This window comes from Hyperolius riggenbachi, chromosome 8, assembly GCF_040937935.1.
Source record: "Hyperolius riggenbachi isolate aHypRig1 chromosome 8, aHypRig1.pri, whole genome shotgun sequence".
Classification (NCBI taxonomy): Eukaryota; Metazoa; Chordata; class Amphibia; order Anura; family Hyperoliidae; genus Hyperolius; species Hyperolius riggenbachi.
In genome coordinates, this window is record NC_090653.1 from 39,727,428 (window position 1) to 39,748,717 (window position 21,290).

The 21,290-nt window shown below is 44.6% G+C and overlaps 1 protein-coding gene across 2 annotated transcripts in view; it reads right to left on the reverse strand.

Moving 5' to 3' along the window:
• The window catches only part of LOC137528092 (major histocompatibility complex class I-related gene protein-like), a 94,407-nt gene that overhangs the window by 29,305 nt on the left and 43,812 nt on the right, over positions 1-21,290 (reverse strand). For both annotated transcript variants that reach the window (XM_068249356.1, XM_068249355.1), the window contains exons 3-4: positions 18,700-18,978; positions 7,739-8,014 (exon numbers count right to left, since the gene is read on the reverse strand). In XM_068249356.1, coding sequence (XP_068105457.1) covers positions 7,739-8,014; positions 18,700-18,978 — 555 coding nt within the window. The remainder of the gene's footprint in view (positions 1-7,738; positions 8,015-18,699; positions 18,979-21,290) is intronic.

Below are 21,290 nucleotides of genomic sequence, written 5' to 3' on the forward strand. Positions count from 1 at the left end.
TTCACTTACAGTTGAGATAATAAAAGTCAGATAACAGCCCTCTCCACGACTACTTAGTCGGAGAGCTTAATGGCTTGTTTGCATAGTGATAACAACTGGAGTTTCTCAACTCTTCCTGTACTGGAAACAATTAGACTGATGTATCTGATCTTAATGTTTTATTCCTTAAGGCCCATACACACGTCGGATTTTTGCGAACGACCCGTCGTTTGAACGTTCCGTCGTTCAGTCGTTCGCACGTCAAATCCGACGTGTGTACAGACTATCGTTCGGGTGATAAGACTGGTTGCTGGAAACTAGTGTTGGGCGAACAGTGTTCGCCACTGTTCGGGTTCTGCAGAACATCACCCTGTTCGGGTGATGTTCGCGTTCGGCCGAACACCTGATGGTGTTCGGCCTTTTAAGTTCGGGTTCGCCCCGAACTTCTAATGGCCGCCGAACAGGGCCCCTGTTCGGCCGAACAGGGCCCTGTTCGGCCGAATACTGCCCCCCTATGGGGTCGCAGACATAAGGGGGGAGCATGCCCCGATCGCGGGGGGGGTCGGAAATTCCCCCCACCCCCTCCGCTAGCGCTCCCCCCTCTGCCCGCTTCCCCATACAAAAGTTTAAGCAAAGTACCTGTAGTGGATGGCCTGGCAGTGGGCGGCACTGTGGAGTGAGGAGGAGGAGTCCGGAGAGTGACGATTTGAGGGAGGCCGGGCAGCGGGCGTGAGGTCAGAGAAAGGGCGGAAGTACCACAAGGGTACTTCCGCTGAACCGCCCGCTGCCCGGCCTCCCTCAACTCGTCACTCTCCGGACTCCTCCTCCTCACTCCACAGTGCCGCCCACTGCCAGGCCATCCACTACAGGTACTTTGCTTAAACTTTTGTATGGGGAAGCGGGCAGAGGGGGGAGCGCTAGCGGAGGGGGTGGGGGGAATTTCCGACCCCCCCCGCGATCGGGGCATGCTCCCCCCTTATGCCTGCGACCCCATATGGCCCCCAAAAGCTGGATGTTCGGAAAGTTCGGGGTTCGGCCCGAACATGCCGAACATCTCGGCCATGTTCGGCGAACTTTCCCGAACCCGAACATCCAGGTGTTCGCCCATCACTACTGGAAACCAGTCTTATCACGCGAACGATAGTCCGTACACACGTCTGATTCCGCGTGCGGACGACTGAACGACGGGACGTTCAAACGACCCGTCGTTCAGAAAAATCCGACGTGTGTATGGGCCTTAAGCTGTACTACACATACAAATCATAATATCATAATTTTTTTTTCGCTTCAGTGTCTCTTTAAAAGTGAATGGTTACTGCTAGCAATCATTCAATAAAGTTAGGCAAAAAAAAAGTTTTGAAAGTAAAAAAATAAAAAGTGACATGGTCCCAATAAAATAAAAAGTGCTTTTGTTTTGTTTTGTTTTTTTATTCCCAGACCCCAGGCTAGCCTATTAACCCATTATTAACCGCTGCAATACCTATACCTGTTTATAAACTTTTAGTGACTGCCGACAGTAGCAATCGGATGTGACCGCTAGGGTGAAACTTTGGGGCCCCGATGCTCTACAGATGTTTCACTCTGCCATTGACTAGAGATGCATCAGTACAGCACCATGACCCCCAAACTGTCGCCCTAGCGAACACTTTCGATTGCTAGAGACACACAGGCTAGGGATAACAAAATAAAAAAGGACTATAAAATTAAATAGATTAGGGAAAAAAGGAAAGCCTAAATTGTCTTGGAACAAAACAGGTTATATAACACAGAGGCCTGGTGCACACCAAAAACCGCTAGCAGATCCGCAAAATGCTAGCAGATTTTGAAACGCTTTTTCTTATTTTTCTGCAGCGTTTCAGCTAGCGTTTTGCGGTTTTGTGTAGCGTTTTTGGTGTAGTAGATTTCATGTATTGTTACAGTAAAGCTGTTACTGAACAGCTACTGTAACAAAAAACGCCTGGCAAACCGCTCTGAAGTGCCGTTTTTCAGAGCGGTTTGCGTTTTTCCTATACTTAACATTGAGGCAGAAACGCATCCGCAATCCAAAATCTGCTGCAGCCCGGGAGTATGCGTTTCTGCAAAACGCCACCCGCTCTGGTGTGCACCACCCCATTGAAATGCATTACCCTAGCAGATCCGCACCCGCAAGCAGATCGCAAACCGCAGCGGAAACGCTCCGGTGTGCACTAGGCCTAAGATGGTATAAGTAATTAAAAAGTTACTGCTGTATCAAAGCGACACAGCTAAAGTGTCAAAATGTCAGGAACCTTAGAGGGTAAAAACCACGGAACGAAAACCAGTTAAAAACTCGCCTGTAAATGTATGGACAGGGCAGGAGGTGGTATTTTTTTTTTTTATTACATTTTAGTGGCCTAGCCTATTTTCATTCTTAAACGGAACCCAAAGAGAGAGGGATATGGAGGCCGCCATATTTCTTTCCTTTTAAACAATACCAGTTACCTGGTTATCCTCCTGATTCCTTGTCTCTAAACTTTTAGCCATAGACCATGAACAAGCATGCAGCAGATTAGGTACTCTGACTCAGCTGATTTAGGTTTTACTGGATTACCCATATGCTTGTTCCAGGGCATTGTTTACAAGGAAATAAATATGGCAATCTCCATATTCCTCTCACCTTGGGTTCCCTTTAATTCATCATTACCAATGCATTTCAGGCAGGGACGGAGCAAGACCAAGTTGCGCCTGGGGCAAGGTCAGGTTTTGGCGCCTAAAGATCAGGTTTTGGCGCCTAAACTGCCATTCATTTTGCCGCCTTTTTAAGAATTCAACAAACTGCGCCTGGGGCAAGATACCCGCTCGCCCCCCCCTAGATCCGTCCCTGATTTCAGGAGATAAGACTGGCACTAGATGCTTGATGAGAAGGATATTGGTAATGCTGGATTACGTATCAGCAATCATGTTCTCTCACAAAGAAACAAATCATATCAGCAAACTGAAGAGAGTAGAGTAGAGGCACTAGGATTGCAATTACTGTTCCTTTAATCGCAGCAGACAGACATCGGGGGTTACAGTGGGGGTGAAGAGAGTCTGACAGCCGTTCCGCTTATACAAAGCTTCCTCAGAGGCTACAGATATATTTGAGGAAGCTTTGTATAGGCGAAACGGCTGTCAGGCTCTTCATCCCCACTGTAACCCCCGATGTCTGTCTGCTGCGATTAAAGGAACAATAATTGCAATCCTAGTGCCTCTACTCTACTCTCTTCAGTTTGCTAATTCATGATTAAACTTGCATCATATTTATCCAGGCGATTCTGACAATGACATACAATGACGACTAGATGTCCCTGGCCTTGCTGTTTGTACGGGCACCAAATATTTGAGGTTTTCAGATATACAGGGCTGTATGGGATTACTATATGACTTGTTATAATTAAAATTGTAAATACAATCCAACCGGACTAACTGCATATTTAGAAACCTTACCATGGAAAGGATGCGTTCCCGGCCTGGATAACTGTAACTGTATAAGGTATTACAGCTCACTGACACACCCGTGTAGTTGCTAGTTTTTTTGGACATTGTGGTAGTTTATACTGACACACACATTAGAAGTAAGGAGAAGAAATAACGTTTGTTGAGTCCTTGCAATATAAGTTGCACAGAGCTGACATGGAAGGAACTGTCCCCAAACCCCTCCCCTTTCCCCATCACAGTGTACTAAAAAAGAAAATTCCCTTAAAAAACAGTTATCTCTTTGCTGCTATAAACCAGTATTAATTGCAGATAACAAAGAGTGGACACGCCCTGGAGGCTAGGACTTTGAACATAGGTAAACACATAGATATGAAATATAAGGAAGCTGCTACAGTGTGTGGCACTGCAATGTGGCATGTGATAGGCGGAGCTTGCCTGTAGAAATAAAATCCTCAATCACTCTACAAAAACCTTGAATGAGACAGACAGCTGCCTAATGACGTTGTGTAACAATAACTGATAAACAAGAACAAACAATCTCACTGTTTTCCTGTTCAAATGACTGGACACCGCCCGATCATGGCCTGCCCATTGTCCCTCCTTCCCTCTCCATTGTGCAGCACATGCTGCTCTACCATAGCTATGCAGACAGCCTGTACAGCAATTGTGCCCTGAGATGTAAGCCTAACAATCCAGTAACAGTCATTACGAACAGGGACTTTTATAGCAAGTGTGTATGAGGCTTAACAGGTGGCAGAAGATGAGGTCTGCAGGCCAGTAACAAAAGGCCCACAGGATTCTCAGCACAAATAAGCACAATAATAAACATGACATGTATTCTCCTCCCCCATAGAATGCTGGCTATTCTATCTGTGTCCTTGGTAGAGTAATCTTTCGGTATTATTCATCATTATTGCTCAAAGCTAGAGAACAGAACACTAGATCCAGCATTTGGACTGGGCTTTGATCCTTAGATGAAAAATGTGCATACTTATCTCGGGAGAGAGGAGAGGCTTCCCCTGTCCCTTTCTTCCAGCGCTGGGACTAGAGTTGAGCCTAAATTTTCGTAATTTCGCATTACTAAAATTACGCATGCGAAATTTGCGATTACGATGCGAAATTACGGTAGCGTAATTGCCATTAAAATCGTAATTGAAAATACCGTAAGCGTAATTTTCAACGCGTAATTTCGCGTTTCGTTCATGCCGTAATTTCGCATTAAACGCTACCGTAATTTCGCGTTAAACCGTAACGCTCCGTATAATATAAAAAAGCCGCCGACTTTAAGGGTTAATAGCAAAGCCCCCTTAAATGCTAAGAGCCTCAAATTTGGAGAATATATTAAGGAGATCAGGAGGAATAAGAGGAAAAATTTTTTTTTCAAAAAGACCTTATAGTTTTTGAGAAAATCGATGTTAAAGTTTCAAAGGAAAAATGTAAACATTTAAAAACCCGCCGACTTTAACGGTTAATAGCAAAGCCTGCTTAAAGTTTAGGAACACCAAATTCCCAGGGTATATTAAGGGGATCAGGGGGAATAAGAGGAAAAATTTTTTTTTCAAAAAGACCTTATAGTTTTTGAGAAAATCGATTTTTAAGTTTCAAGGGCGAAAATGTCTTTTAAATGCGGAAAATGTCAGTTTTTTTTGCACAGGTAACAATAGTGTATTATTTTCATAGATTCCCCCAAGTGGGAAGAGTTTTACTTACTTCGTTCTGAGTGTGGGAAATATAAAAAAAAAAACGACGTGGGGTCCCCCCTCACAGACCTCTTTAACCCCTTGTCCCCCATGCAGGCTGGGATAGCCAGAATGCGGAGCACCGGCCGCGTGGGGCTCCGCACCCTGACTATACCAGCCCGCATGGTCCATGGATTGGGGGGTCTTGGAAGGGGAGGGGCAGCCAAGCTTTCCCCTCCCCCTCCGAGCCCTTGTCCAATCCAAGGACAAGGGGCTCTTCTCCACCTCCGATGGGCGGTGGAGGTGGAGGCCGCGATTTCCTGGGGGGGAGGTTCATGGTGGAATCTGGGAGTCCCCTTTAAAAAGGGGTCCCCCAGATGCCCACCCCCCCTCCCAGGAGAAATGAGTATAGAGGTACTTGTACCCCTTACCCATTTCCTTTAAGAGTTAAAGTAAATAAACACACAGACACTTAGAAAAAGTATTTTAATTGAACAAAAAACATAACCACGAAAAAGTCCTTTAATATTCTTAATTAACCATTAATACTTACCTGTCCCTTTAAATAAATGATCCCTCGCAATATCCTCGGAAATGTTCTATCAGTTACAATGTAACAAAGTTATTACAATGTAGCAACTTTGTTACATTGTAACTACGCCGCACCCGACGTCACTCACCGCCGCTGCCGCCGCTGCGTCTGTGCTGCAGGACCCGACAGAGCTCTGAGCTATAGCTCAGAGCTCTCTAAGCATCTTTGTATTTGGGCTCCAAGGAGCCCCATTGGTCCTTAGCAGACCAATGGGGTTCCTTTAAATCAGAAGGAACCCCATTGGTCTGCTAAGGACCAATGGGGCTCCTTGGAGCCCAAATACAAAGATGCTTAGAGAGCTCTGAGCTATAGCTCAGAGCTCTGTCGGGTCCTGCAGCACAGACGCGGCGGCGGCAGCGGCGGTGAGTGACGTCGGGTGCGGCGTAGTTACAATGTAACAAAGTTGTTACATTGTAATAACTTTGTTACATTGTAACTGATAGAACATTTCCGAGGATATTGCGAGGGATCATTTATTTAAAGGGACAGGTAAGTATTAATGGTTAATTAAGAATATTAAAGGACTTTTTTCGTGGTTATGTTTTTTGTTCAATTAAAATACTTTTTCTAAGTGTCTGTGTGTTTATTTACTTTAACTCTTAAAGGAAATGGGTAAGGGGTACAAGTACCTCTATACTCATTTCTCCTGGGAGAAGGGGTGGGCATCTGGGGGACCCCTTTTTAAAGGGGACTCCCAGATTCCACCATGAACCTCCCCCCCAGGAAATCGCGGCCTCCACCTCCACCGCCCATCGGAGGTGGAGAAGAGCCCCTTGTCCTTGGATTGGACAAGGGCTCGGAGGGGGAGGGGAAAGCTTGGCTGCCCCTCCCCTTCCGAGACCCCCCAATCCATGGACCATGCGGGCTGGTATAGTCAGGGTGCGGAGCCCCACGCGGCCGGTGCTCCGCATTCTGGCTATCCCAGCCTGCATGGGGGACAAAGGGTTAAAGAGGTCTGGGAGGGGGGACCACACGTCGTTTTTTTTGTATATTTCCCACACTCAGAACGAAGTAAGTAAAACTCTTCCCACTTGGGGGAATCTATGAAAATAATACACTATTGTTACCTGTGCAAAAAAAACTGACATTTTCCGCATTTAAAAGACATTTTCGCCCTTGAAACTTAAAAATCGATTTTCTCAAAAACTATAAGGTCTTTTTGAAAAAAAAATGTTCCTCTTATTCCCACTGATCCCCTTAATATACCCTGGGAATTTGGTGTTCCTAAACTTTAAGCAGGCTTTGCTATTAACCGTTAAAGTCGGCGGGTTTTTAAATGTTTACATTTTTCCTTTGAAACTTTAACATCGATTTTCTCAAAAACTATAAGGTCTTTTTGAAAAAAAATTTTTTCCTCTTATTCCTCCTGATCTCCTTAATATATTCTCCAAATTTGAGGCTCTTAGCATTTAAGGGGGCTTTGCTATTAACCCTTAAAGTCGGCGGCTTTTTTATATTATACGGAGCGTTACGGTTTAACGCGAAATTACGGTAGCGTTTAATGCGAAATTACGGCATGATACGACTGTAATGCGAAAATTACGCGAAAATTACGCTTACGTGAAATTTCGCGAAATCCTTCTTTATTACGATTATGTACTTACGGCCATAATCGTAATTACACTAATTACGCGAAATTTCGCAAAATCGTAATTAGGTCATTACGCTCATCTCTAGCTGGGACCCCAAAAGTTCCACAGAGCTCACTCACACTACGTAGTAGCACTGAGCCAGCGCACACGCTCGGGGGGAAAAACCCAAGTACGTACGGCTCAGTGCCAGGGATGCTCTGGTAGTACTTTCTAAAACCCGAATTGATCCGGATCCGGGTACCCAGATATCCAGATCCGGTTTGGATATCCGGATCCGACCTTTCAGATATCTGTATGAACTGGGATATCCGGCCGCATTATCCGCGGGTACCCGACCTATTCGGGTATCCGGATAAAAAAACTGGAAGTGCCTTTCAAAATGCTTTAAAACCATTTCTAACCTTCAAACTTTTTAACTATTTAACTATTCACCTCAAAATACTTTTATGGATATTACTTACTCCACTGGACTATAAATGTCTCCTCCAGGCTGCTGTGCTCCACATGGCAGGAGTAAGTGTCGCCCTCCCTTGTTGGCACTTCCACGCTGACTCTGGTCTGATAGGTACCGTCAGGATGGGGGAGGATGGGACTGGCTTCATCTGAAGTAATATGGTCCTCTCCATTCCTCACCCACTTCACATCCACAGCTCGGGGGTGAAACCCGTACGCCAGACACTGAAGTCTTGTCACCCCGTCTGGCTGCTGACGGCCCCACACCTTCACCTCCGGACGCACTGACAGTAGAGGAAAGAGAAAAATCAAAATACAACGTCAATTTTATGTACTCCAGGACAAAAGAATTTTAGGTTGAGATCTTGATGTAATGAAGCTGCGCTGGTGTGTTTCTGTGAAAAATGTGGCTCAGGGGTTAGTTGAGTCAAAAGTTTTGAATCAGAATGATACCATTTATTGGCTAACTTAGAGATGGATAAACAGTGAGCTTTCGACTTATAAAAAGCCTTCGTCGGACTGGTTCCTGACCAAAACTGAAAAACACAGCTTATATACACTGACATACAGAGGAGAAACATTCTTTAGCAAACATAAATGTAATTAGATGCCTCAACTGTTACTGAGGAGGCTTTCCCAGGCATCCTATCTAAACTGATAAGATCAATAGAATCCTCAACATGACATAAAGCAGACTCTGGTGATGGGGAGACATCGTAAATTCCGAATTCAAATGGTGACTGGCCTGGTTACATGCACCATTAATTCTAAGCTTTATGGCCCATACTCACGGGCTACAATTGTCGCCGCAACACACGGCACGCGCGTGTTGCGGCGACAGGTCGCCCGTGAGTATGCGCTGTTGCACGGGCGCGCACCCCAAACTGTCGCCCGTCGCTGATGTCGCCAGGCGATTGAACTGCTCAATCGCCTGGCGACAGTCGCCGCCGCAACTCCGACGCAACTGTCGCTAGTCCGCGTGAGTACGCGGACTAGCGACAGCAACCTCCATTGAAGTATACAGAGGTTCCGGCGGGGGGAGGAGGAACGTCGGCGACAGCTTCCGTCGCGCCGCTGGTCCCTCTTCCGCGTGTGTACGCGGAGGGACCTGGCGAGGAGCTGTCGCCGGCCTGTCGCCCACACGCTCACGTGTGCTGGCGACAGGCCCTAGAAGTTGCCCGTGAGTATGGGCCATAAGAGAATTGTGGCATTTAAAGCCAGCACCTGAAAGCAAATAAAATGAATAGTGACAGTGAATTCCATCTTACACAGCATATGGCACAAAAATGAATGAAAAGATAGAAAAATTAAAATTAAAAGACTTGTGGCATTTAAAACCCATCGTACCAGCACAAGAAGTTAGAGTCCTTGTTTAAACCATCTTTTACAGTTTTGAACCAATGTATAAACTTTGTTTCTTGTGTTAGTCTCATGTTTCCCGATTTGAAGCCACCCATTAATACAGTGACGCGAAAATCGCTTAAACTGTGTCCAGGTAAACAAAAGTGTGTTGGTATTGGGAGATCAGTATATTTTGTAATATCCTTTTTCCTGCTGTTAATAGTGGATCTGTGGTGTGTCATGCGATCACGCAGTGGTTGACTTGTTTCTCCCACATAAATTCCTTTGGGGCATTTTGCACACATGATCAGGTATACCACATTAGATGAGTCGCAGGAAAAGGTGCCTTGTACTTTGTATTCCTGTTGTGTACCTGGTATTAGTATCCTGTCAGTGGAATGGATGTGTTCACAGGTCCCACACGTTTTCCCTCGGCAGGGGAATGTTCCATTCTGTTCTTGCCTATTTAAGGAACTCCTCACTATCATCTGCTTAAAGAGACTCCGTAACAAAAATTGCATCCTGTTTTTTATCATCCTACAAGTTCCAAAAGCTATTCTAATGTGTTCTGGCTTACTGCAGCACTTTCTACTATAACAGTCTCTGTAATAAATCAATGTATCTTTCCCCTGTCAGACTTGTCGGCCTGTGTCTGGAAGGCTGCCAAGTTCTTCAGTGTTGTGGTACTGCTATGAACTCCCCCTCCCAGGCCCCTCTCTGCACACTGCCTGTGTATTATTTAGATTATGGCAGATTCTCTCTTCTCTCTTATCTTTTACAAGCTGGATAAATCATCCTCTGAGCTGGCTGGGCTTTCACATACTGAGGATTACAGACAAGGGCAAAGCTGTTTGCAAGAAGAAAAGAGCAGCCTGAAACTTCAGTGCATGAGAGCAGAAGGGGAAAAGAAACACACAATGATCTTTTGAGATTCAAAAGGAAGGGTGTATACAGCCTGCTTGTGTATGGATGTATTTTCTATGTGTGGAGATGCTGTACATCAACCTACTTCCTGTTTTGGTGGCCATTTTGTTTGTTTATAAACAAACTTTTTAAAACTGTTTTTAACCACTTTTAATGCAGCGAGGAGCGGCGAAATTGTGACAGAGGGTAATAGGAGATGTCCCCTAACGCACTGGTGCGATTTTAACAATACAGATTCTCTTTAAGATTGGGTGGCTGTCGGAACGCTAGGAGGGCAGGTTCAGGCAATATCTTTTTCAGTCTCTGATCCTTGTGTAGAACAGGATGAAGTTCTTTTGCAATGTTTCTTAAGATTTCCAGGCGTGGGTTGTAGGTGACTACCAGTGGGACACGGCTCTCATCCTGGCTCTGCTTGTACTCCAGGAGCTGAGTCCTAGGGATGTTGTTAGTTAGTTGAGTAAATGAGAAAAGCAATTTTAGACTTAAAGAGACCCAGAGACAAACTAACTAACAGTTTTATACATACCTGGGGCTTCCTCCAGCCCCATCAGCCCGGATCGCTCTCACGCCACCGTCCTCCACTGCCTCTATCCGCCGGTACCGGGTGCCGTCATTTCGGCCAGTCGGGCCAATTGACGCAAGCGCAGTGCGCTCCCTCCGTACTGCGCAGGCCTATGCGTAAAGATACGGAAGGAGTCCCTGCAATTGCGGAAGTCCGGCGGAAGTGACGGGAAACCGGTACCGGCGATAGAGGCAGCGGAGTGGGAGCGATCCAGGCTTATGGGGCTGGAGGAAGCCCCAGGTATGTATAAAATCTTTTCCTATTTTCTTAGTAGCTTCGTCTCTGATTCCCTTTAAGCACTGTTATGCACTAGATAATTCTCAGCCAAGGTGATTGTTCAGCACCACCTCAGCCAAGTATTTAGCTGTACAGCTGCCCCTAACATTGCGCAATGAGGTAGCTTACCTCAATGAAGACAAATTCATGTGGATGATGAATTGTAATAAGTACTGGCAACATGTTTTGTGGGTCTAATCCTCAGGCCAAATAAAGTGCCTAATATTATCAGATACAAGACGCTCGGTGCTCAATAATAATAATAATAATAATAATAAAAATAATAAAAAATTACACTCAATAGTAAAATAAAATTCAAGTATCAGAGATATTAGGATGTGGTGCGTTAGGTCTGATACTTGAATTTTAGTGTACTGTATTATTATTATTATGTATATGAATATGTATTTTATTAGTGCTTGTGCACTGAGCGTCTTGTATCTGATGATTTTAGAAGAAATGGGCATAGAGCCACAAAACGTGTTGTCAGTGCTTATTAAAATTCATTTGCCTCATGAATTTGTCTTTATTGAGCTAAGCTACCTCACTTGTTTCTATTTTATGTGTTTTTAACCTAGTTTTATTGATCCTCTAGTGCCTCTTTCTTTTGGAGGGGTGTTCTATTTGGCTTATTAGTTAGCTCTGCCATGCCTGGAACCATTTTTAGCGGTTTTGTATAAAGAGCATGACCGCATGCAGCTGGTCTGGATACTCGAGTGGAGTCGGGTTTGTTCATCTCCACCTGCCTGCAGTAATTGGCTGTCAGTCTGCAACCTCTCTTTGACAGAACAACATTCTACAATTTTCACTTATTATATTCTCTGTGACTTACTGCACCATCAGGGCTTGCATTGTCTCTGTGCTTTTTTCCCCTCTGAGCTTTTAGATCACTCCCCCTCCCCCCATTCCTGTGTTTCTCTATATAGTAAGATGTTTTGCGGATTACTTGCAAGTTTTGGTCTTGCAAGCTGTCCGCAAACATGTATACAGTTTAAAAATTACTTATTTTTTGTAATTTTTATAATTTTCTTTTTTTTTCACTGTAATGATTGCTGCTATGGGCAGTAGTGCTGCCCATAGCATTTTTTTCATTTTTTTTTTTTTATTGGATCCATTATAGATGTTTGTATTGAGTACAATACAGACAGAATGGAATTTTCCGCCAGATGTGATGACTATGTGCGCCCGACACCAGGGGGCGCATGCAGCGCCATCACTTGGACTTGCCATGTCATCACTGAGGGATACTGAGGGACCACCACAGAAAAACAAGATTACCGCTGGTGAACAAGTGAAGGGCGCTGGGGAAGTAACAGAGATGAAGCTGGGATGTCCGCAAATTGGATTATGCATGCCGCAGGTGAGTACAGGGAATTGTCGGATGAGCCTGACTCATCCATACTGACAGCAGCAAGTTTTTTTTTTAAATGATGAATCAGGCTCATCCCGCTAGGTTACATTTTGGTGCAGGCAGATTTTATGTAGGGTGAGTACTATATATGATGTGTCAGTTTAGCTAGGCTTTAAAGAGACTCTGAAGTCTCGTAAAAATCCTATTTATCTTTTAAAAATGTGTTTAACATTACTGTCCTACCTAAACCGCTGCATCCCCACCACTGTAATCTAACTAAATCCCCCCTAACTCCCCGGGGGGCAATCCTGGCAGTGCTTCCGTGAGAGGCAGAGCTATGACCCGCAGCTCATAGCGCATCTGTAAGCCTGGATCGCCGCCTCTCCCCGCCCCTCTCAGTCTTCCTTCACTGAGAGGGGCGGGGGAGAGGCGGAGATCAGCCGCTGATAGACGTGCATGGAGGCAGAGCTGCAACTCAAAGCTCTGCCTCCAACAGCAGCAAAATCCATGACCAAGAAAGTCGTGGATTTTGCGGGGGAGAGGGAGGGGGGAGTTAGGGGGGATTTAGATAGTGTACACCGGCGGGGACGCGCCAGTTTAGGTAGGACAGTAATGTTAAACACATTTTTAAAATAAAAACAGGATTTTTAGGAGACTTCAGAGTCTCTTTAACTATGCAGATCCATTTATTTTGGAAGCCTTAAAGAACAAATCAATACTATTTGTTTTTATTGCGATGGGTATAGCTTGCCCAGGTGTTCCTAAGCACTACTGTAAAGCTCTCCCTGCTTAGCTTTTCCTTTCTTTTTATAAACTTGCCTTGAAGACCTTTCCTTCACTGACAGCTTGAGAGGCAGTGGATCAGCTTATTTGCATAGGTGTATTTGTAATATCCACCTCCCATGATATATTAACCCCTTGTGTCTACTTTAGCCAATCGGACCTGCAAAAAATATAAACTTCTGCTTACTGCAGCTGCTGGTTTTCTCTCTCTGAACGAGATATCCAGATAAGATGCGGGGCTCCCAAGGATGGCTGATGAAGTGTCTGAGGAGAATGCATTGGCACCCTGTGCTAAGACCCCTTCCCTCTCTGAATAAGCTGTCCAGATAAGATGCGGGGCTCCCAGGGATGGCTGATATATCTGAGGAGAATGCAGTGAAACCCTGTGGTAAGCCCTCTTCCCTCTCTGAATAAGCTGTCCAGATAAGATGCGGGGCTCCCAGGGATGGCTGATATATCTGAGGAGAATGCAGTGAAACCCTGTGGTAAGCCCTCTTCCCTCTCTGAATAAGCTGTCCAGATAAGATGCCGGGCTCCCATGGTTGCAGGGCCGGATTTGTACGTTTTACCGCCCAAGGCCAACTATAACCAGCTGCCCCCTGACCAACTACCGCCCCCACCTTCTCACAATCTATGCTCACTTTTTCCACAGTAAACATACGGTCTTAAAGTGAACCTGAAGCAAAATAAAATTATATATTTACCTTAGCAAATATTCCTGATGCCAACTGTTCCACCGCTGGGACCCTCTTAACATATTCAGACCCCTTCACTGCTGCTGCTGCCAAATTACCTTTGATACAGATTGTTGCGTCATAATAATCCTAAGAATAATAATAATCCTAACTTTTGTATAGCTCTTTTCTCCTGTTGGACTCAAAGCGCTCAAGAACTGCAGCCACTTAGGGCACGCACAAGGGGCCACCCTGCAGTGTTTGGGAGTCTTGCCTAGATAACCAGCAGATTTGAACAGAGTGATTGAATCTACTGGTAGAAATCATAGAAGCACAGAAGTGACTGATTCCAGGACTATTTTATCAACACTTCTTTAGTTTGTATGTTCTCTCCATGTCTGCATGGGTTTCCTCCGGGCACTCCGGTTTCCTCCCACATTCCAAAAACATACGGATAAGTTAATTGGCTCCCCCTAAAAATTGGCCCTAGACTACAGTACTTACACTACATAATATAGACATATGGCAATGGTAGGGATTAGATTGTGAGCTCCTTTAAGGGACAGTTAGTGATAAGATATATATATACACTGTACAGCGCTGCGTAATATGTCGGTGCTATATAAATACTAAATAATAATAATAATAATAATAATAATTTGCCACTTTCCTTTAAATAGACTGATGATGTTCAATTCATTGTGATGGCAACGTTGACTAGAACCACAATCTGCAGTTAAAAATCAGCTGAGCTGTGGGTTCTATTTTATGCCTGGTACACAACATGCAATTTCCCGTTGGGTCGAAAAGATCATTTTCAACAAGTCTGATCAGGTCTGCCTAAAGCTGGCCACTAACCGTCCAATTTCTAGCGAAAAATCGTTCGAGCGATCAGAAATTCTGATCGGATTGGTTGTAAATAATCTCAGTTGATGGGCACAATCAATAATCAACGATTAAAAAAAACAATCGTCCGACTGAATTTTCGTCGAACCAAAATTTGGATTTTCTTGTTGGTCGTGATAGATAGGAAGCAATGATTGGTTAGTTGATGGTGTAGTGAACGATTTTTCGTCCGATCACAATTTCTGATCGCTCGAACAGTTTTTCGTTAGAAATTGGACCGTTAGTGGCCACCTTTAAACTTTTGCACAGTACTATACAGTCGTGTGGAAATGAGGACACCTATGAAAGCCAGTGTGTTTTCATAACATTCATAGACATATGGATATTTCATCTCAATGTTAACAATACTGAAGTAATATAACCAAACAATTAAAACCAAAGGAAAGATTGTCCAAAATATTATTTAATTCTACAAACATGCAATTTCTGGTGGGGAATGAGTCAGGACATCGATATTTATATTCCCACTTACAGTAAAATAGTTCAAATCACACACAGGTGTATTACATCAGGTTCACATGACTAGAACAGAATTACACAACATAATGAGGGTTCCCTATTTAATCTTCAGACATTTAGTTTTGTGTGCTCTTTCCTGACTATTGAAGTGAGAGTGAACACTATGGGGAGATCGAAAGAGCTGTAATGCTGTAAAATAATGGTGGCCATACACGGTACAATAAAAATGTTCGATTTTCCCGTTTATTCGATCTAAATGATCGAATTGAATGAAAGTTGAAAATATTTTTTTTTTCGATCAAGAAATTCGAACGATTATCCCATTTTTTCTGGAAAAATGATCGGACATGCTGGAAAAATCTTTATATTCGATCTAATGGAATAATCAAACTAAATTATCTAATTGAAAAATTGTACCATGTATGGCCACCTTATGATTTCAGAAATATAAATTTACAGTAAAACCCCTGCTATCTGGCATTCAGGCAACAGACTCTCCCAAGCAACTGGATTACCCGGGTGCCACGGGAGTGTGTGCCTCTGTCTCCTCCCCAGCTATGCAGAGCATCAGAGAACCAAACAACATCTTCCTCTCTGCTCCTTACAGCCGCTGGCTGTTCTGCTGCATCCTCCACAAGTCCAGATGCTTGTCATGTGACCTGATGTGTGTCAGGTGATTTGCATCAGCAGCCAATGGCAGCAGGAAGAAGCAGAGAGGAGGATGGCACCTGGTTCTCTTGCAGCTCTACATAGCCAGGGGCGGGGCTTTCATGTGCAATTGGAAAGTACAGTTATCCAATATCAGGCGGCCCTGAGATGGATATGGGGGGGGGTTAGGGTTGGGATCTGTAAGAAAAAAAAATGCAATACTGTCAGTCATTTATATATTTTCATATATTTATACATTTTCATTGGGGTTGAAACACAGTCATTCACTGAACAAAAAATCCATATGTAGGAGGCATAAAACTTGAGGAACAGCTAGACTCTGCAACTAGGGTGAAGATGTGGAAGATGGCTTCCCATCACAGGTCATACACCATGGACTAAGCATATTAGCAACTAGGCACACAGACACCTTAACCTCCCCGGCGGTATGATTCCTCCCTGATTTTAGGGTCTAAAAGTGATACAATTTTTTTCATTAGCTTTTATACCCTAAAAGCAAGAAAAAAATCATACCCCTAGAGAGCCTGCAGCAGCCCCTGCACTTACTCACCTCCCTGGGGCTCAGCGCTGCAGTTCTCCCTCTGTCTTCCAGGGGTGCTGTAACCCTATAGTGGGATTGCCGGCTTGTCGTCATGACGACAAACGGCGATCTCACCAGGGGGAAACAGAGCCTTGGAGGAGAGGAAGAAGAATGGCGGCCAACGTCTGGATCCCCCGGAAGGTGAGTGAAATGCTATGCTCTGCAGAAACCTCCGGCGGCTACCATGAGTCTAGCTCAGGGTTATTGCTAAGGAGGTTAAAGGGAACCAGAGGCCCCAGAAAAAAGATTTTATACATACCTGGGGCTTCCTCCAGCCCCATACGCACGGATCGCTCCCACGCCGCCGTCCTCCGCTTCCTGTATCCGGCGGTACCGAGTCCCATAGTTTCGGCCAGTCGGCCAATTGTCCGCATCACAGGGGCTCCCGGCATACCCTTACGCGTGCGGCTGCATACTGCGCAGCCGCACAAGTAAGGGTATGGAGGGATCCCCTGCTCATGCGGACAATTGGACGCGTCCGCCGGAAGTGACGGAACCCGGTACCGGCGGATCCAGGAAGCGGAGGATGGCGGCGTGGGAGTGATCCGTGCGTATGGGGCTGGAGGAAGCCCCAGGTATGTATACAATCTTTTTTTCTTTTTATTAGTATGGCGTCTCTGGTTCCCTTTAAGTAAGAGGAATATGGAAGCTGCCATATTTATTTCCTTTTAAACAATGCCTGGCTGTCTTACTGATCCTCTGTCTCTAATACTTTTAGCCATAGACCCTGAACAAGCATGCAGGTTGGATGTATTTGACTGAAATCTGACCAGATTAGCCTCATGTTCATTCTTGGTTCAGGTGTGTGTTTCAGACACTACTGATGCCAAAAGATCAGCAGGATGGCAGGCAGCTGGTATTTTTCAAAAGGATATTCATATGGCAGCCTCCATAAACATCTCACTTTAGATGTGGTTATACTACATCAGCAAGGTTTTCCCCAGGCAAACATTTTAAAGCATACTGGGGATTCAAGATGAACTGTTCATGCTGGGACAGTTTCGCTTTTCTCTGAACTGTTCTTGCTCATCCTTAGCCCGGATCTTAACATCAAGTGTGCCTGGGTATCCTAAAGAGTCAGAAGGGTTTGAGCCAACTTACATCCACTTAAGATCTGTGGTTACGGATGACAATGCCTAGGAGAACTCATGGAGAAGCATGTCATCAGTTTGATCAGCTGATAGAATTGTAAGGCTCTGATTTGCTGGTCATGATCATGTGTTAACCCCCTTGGCGTTCTGATTCTTTCCGGATTTTAGGTTCTAAAAGCGGTGCAATTTTTTTTGCACCCTTTCAGACCCTAAAACCTGGAAAAAATCATGCTGCCAGGGAGATCTGCAGCAACCCAGGTAATCACTCACCTCCCTGGCTCCAGGGCTGCAGTTAAAGAGAACCAGAGACGTTGGGAAAAAGATTTTATACATACCTGGGGCTTCCTCCAGCCCCATAAGCCTGGATCGCTCCCACGCCGCCGTCCTCCACTACCTCTATCCGCCGGTACCGGGTCCCTTACTTTTGGCCAGTCGACGCAAGCGCAGTGCGCCACTGCCGGCGGACGCGGCCAATTTTCCACATGCACAGGGGCTCCCTCCATATCCTTACGCATGCAACCTCCATACTACACAGGCGCATGCGTAAGGATATGGAGGGAGCCCCTGTGCATGCGGAAATTTGGCCGCATCCGCCGGAAGTGACGGGACCCGGTAGCGGGGATAGAGGCAGCGGACGACGGCGGCGTGGGAGCGATCCAGGCTTATGGGGCTGGAGGAAGCCCTAGGTATGTATAACATCTTTTCCTATTTTTTCATTAGCTTCGTCTCTGGTTCCCTTTAAGCCTCCATCCTCCGGGTGGCGCTGCAACTCTAAAGTGAAATTGCCGGCTGTTGTCATGACGACAGCCAGCGATCTCACCTGCAGGAAGTAGAGCCTCGGAGGAGAGGAAGAAGAATGCCAGCCAACGTTGGGATCCCCGGGAGGTTTGCAGATACGTTCCCGCTGCGCGCATTTCTCTGCATTTAGCCTCCGGCGGCTACCCAGAGCAGAGGTCGGGATCACCGCTCTTAGCTGCGGTTTTCCGCCCCGACCCTAGCTGGAAGTCATCAAAGCAAATCAGAACCTTACAAATTTATCAGCTGATCAAACTGATCACATACTTCTCCATGAGTTCTCCTAAGCATTGCCATACTTATCCGTGGTTACTACTCCAAAATTACTTTTGAACAGCCTACCTGCTAGCTTCCTAAAAGACCTGTGTGCAAGTGTACCTATATTACACTTAATATTACTACACCAAATATTAATTTGATTTAGGTTTCACTCTTCTGTTTGTGAAACCATTCTATATTTATAGGATTTTTTTCACAACTGCTTTTGCACAGTATTGTACAGCTCTACAGTAGCATGGTTATATCGTGTTGGTTATACTCTATACATCATTTCTGTACCTTTTATTTCCAGATCTTCTTTCCCATGGTCAATGTATTTCTTCAGATATGCCACGCAGTCATTCTCCACAAAGTGCTTGTGCATCTCCCCCTCTCTGACCTCCGGGCTGTTCCATCTCTCTGTGGTGGTCTGTGCCACATCCATGATGGGAATATAGAGCCAACTCTGTGTGTCCAGATAAATGAAATCCCTCCCATCATATCCAAACTGATCATATCCAACAATGGTTCCATCATCTCTCAGCTCACAGCCAAACATGTCCTGGTAGAAATGGAAGCCTGCACATGGCAGGGGAACAGGTTACATACGGTACTACAAGCAGTAGGTTCTTGTCATACAGTATGTGTGGCAAGGTATGTGACATGTATCATACTGTATATGTAACATACACATCTCTCTCAGTTAGCAGTGTAAAGTGTTCACAACAGACTTTGGCCTCAATTTCACTAAGATCATGCTGGAGATAATAAGGCAAGAGAAAACTTACCTCCACACAGTGAGAGAGTTATCTTATCTCTTCATTCCTTAAGTTACCTCTTCTGTAGTTAATTTACCTCCTCTGTAGTTATTTTCACATGCAGTTAATGAACTTGTCTTTAACTCTGGAGTTATTTTAAGGATTAAAGAGTTAACTTAAAGACAGAAGAGTTAACTTTAGGTTTGCCTGAGGTAAAATGTTTCCTGAATACTACATGCCTTATCACCATGGTAACAACTCTAGAAGAGTTATTAAAGACAGGAGTTAAGCTTAGTGAATTGAGGCCATTGACTGAGACTGCTGCAGCTGCATTGTTACAAACTAAAGGGGCATATTTATACATCAAACAGCCTGTCGGCTAGAAATATATTTATTTATGTTTAGTCTTTATATAACGACAACATACTACTCAGCGCTGTACAGAGTGTATTATCTTGTCACTAACTGTCCCTCAGGGGCTCACAATCTAATCCCTACTGTAGTTGTATGTCTATGTATGTATTGTGTAGTGCATATATCATAGTATAGGGCCAATTTATGTGGAAGCCAATGAACTTACCTGTATGTTTTTGGGATAAGGGAGAAAACCAGAGTGCCCGGAGGAAACCCACACAGACACGCGGAGAACATACAAACACCTTGCAGATGTTGACCTGGCTGGGATTCAAACCGGGGACCCAGCACTGCAAGGCAAGAGCACTAACCACTACACCACTGTGCTACCCGTAGCATGATGCTATAGTGAATAGAATTATAGTTAATTTCTGCCGGTAATTTGTGATTGCCACTTTTCTGTGGCAGTTAGCAGCTAATAGTGAGGATCACCATATTCAGGTGGGTAACAACAGCACCCTTAACCCCTGCTGAGGTGGTTTGGGGGAGGGGGAGGGGGGAAATGAGGAGACCTGCTTCTAATATGAGTGTGGTGGTGACAGCAGAAACGTCATACATCACCTACTTTCATTGGTGGTACATGTCTTCCTCACACCTCTCTGTAGCCATGTCATACAGCCTATCTCCATGTGGCTTCTGACTCAACACAACATACTCCCTGTGATTTAAACATTTTTTACTTTTTTATTTATCATTTTTTTTCAATATTTTTGTTTTACATATGCATACATGTATGGGATGTAATATTTTGGATTGCATTACTTCTGGGCACAGGCAATACATAGTTTGTTAATAAAGGCATATACAGTATACAGTACATTGGTTGTGATCAGTGCTGGGATCAGATTGTTATTTTCTGCAAAGAAAAACGTAGTGTTTTGTGGTGTGTTTCTAGTTATGTCACTTTTACATGTTATACTGAGCAGTTTCCCTTTCAACTGACATCGGCAGCAAAAGGGCTACAGAGCCCATACAAGGGGGCTAATGATCCAAATCACATGACATCCCTCTGGTGTAGATCATGATCACATTTGTTTTGTTATTTCTTTGAAGCAGTTATAATCAAGTAAAGTTACCCAAAATGACATCAGTATCCTGTTTAGGGTAATGGTAAAGACTTTTTTAGCCAGATCTGTCAGGATCGCGGACCACAACTTATGCAAAAAGGGGGAGGTGTGATCTGTCAGGATCGCCGACCACAACTTATGCAAAAAGGGGGAGGTGTTACAGAATACTCAGTGATGTCATGAAGAGCCAAAACCACTAGGGGTTTGTTAGGGGGGATTTAATTTGCATATTGTCCCATGATGTATTGTGGGTGTAACTTCTTGCTTATGTGATGCCGAACACTTTCCAATAACACTGGTTTTAAAGAGTCTAAATTATACTTGGCATAGTTTAGTCAGTTAAGGAGCTTTTGGATTTTATTTTGTTTTTTTTTGGGGGGGGGGGGGGGTGATTGAAAAAAATATAGTACAGTTTTAGATATCCACAACTTTCATGGGTAATACCTTTCACTTGCAAACCTTATAATCCAGTGTTTTTGAATGTACCTCTGATGGCTCTAAGGACACAACATGGGAGAGGCAGAATTAGGTAACCAGAAAGATGGTGCTGCCCCATTTAATTGGTTTGTCTGTATTCACCAAAACATGACCGGCATGGCATACCTACTAAATAATTATAAACATACTAGCCAACCCGCGTCGTAGCATACGC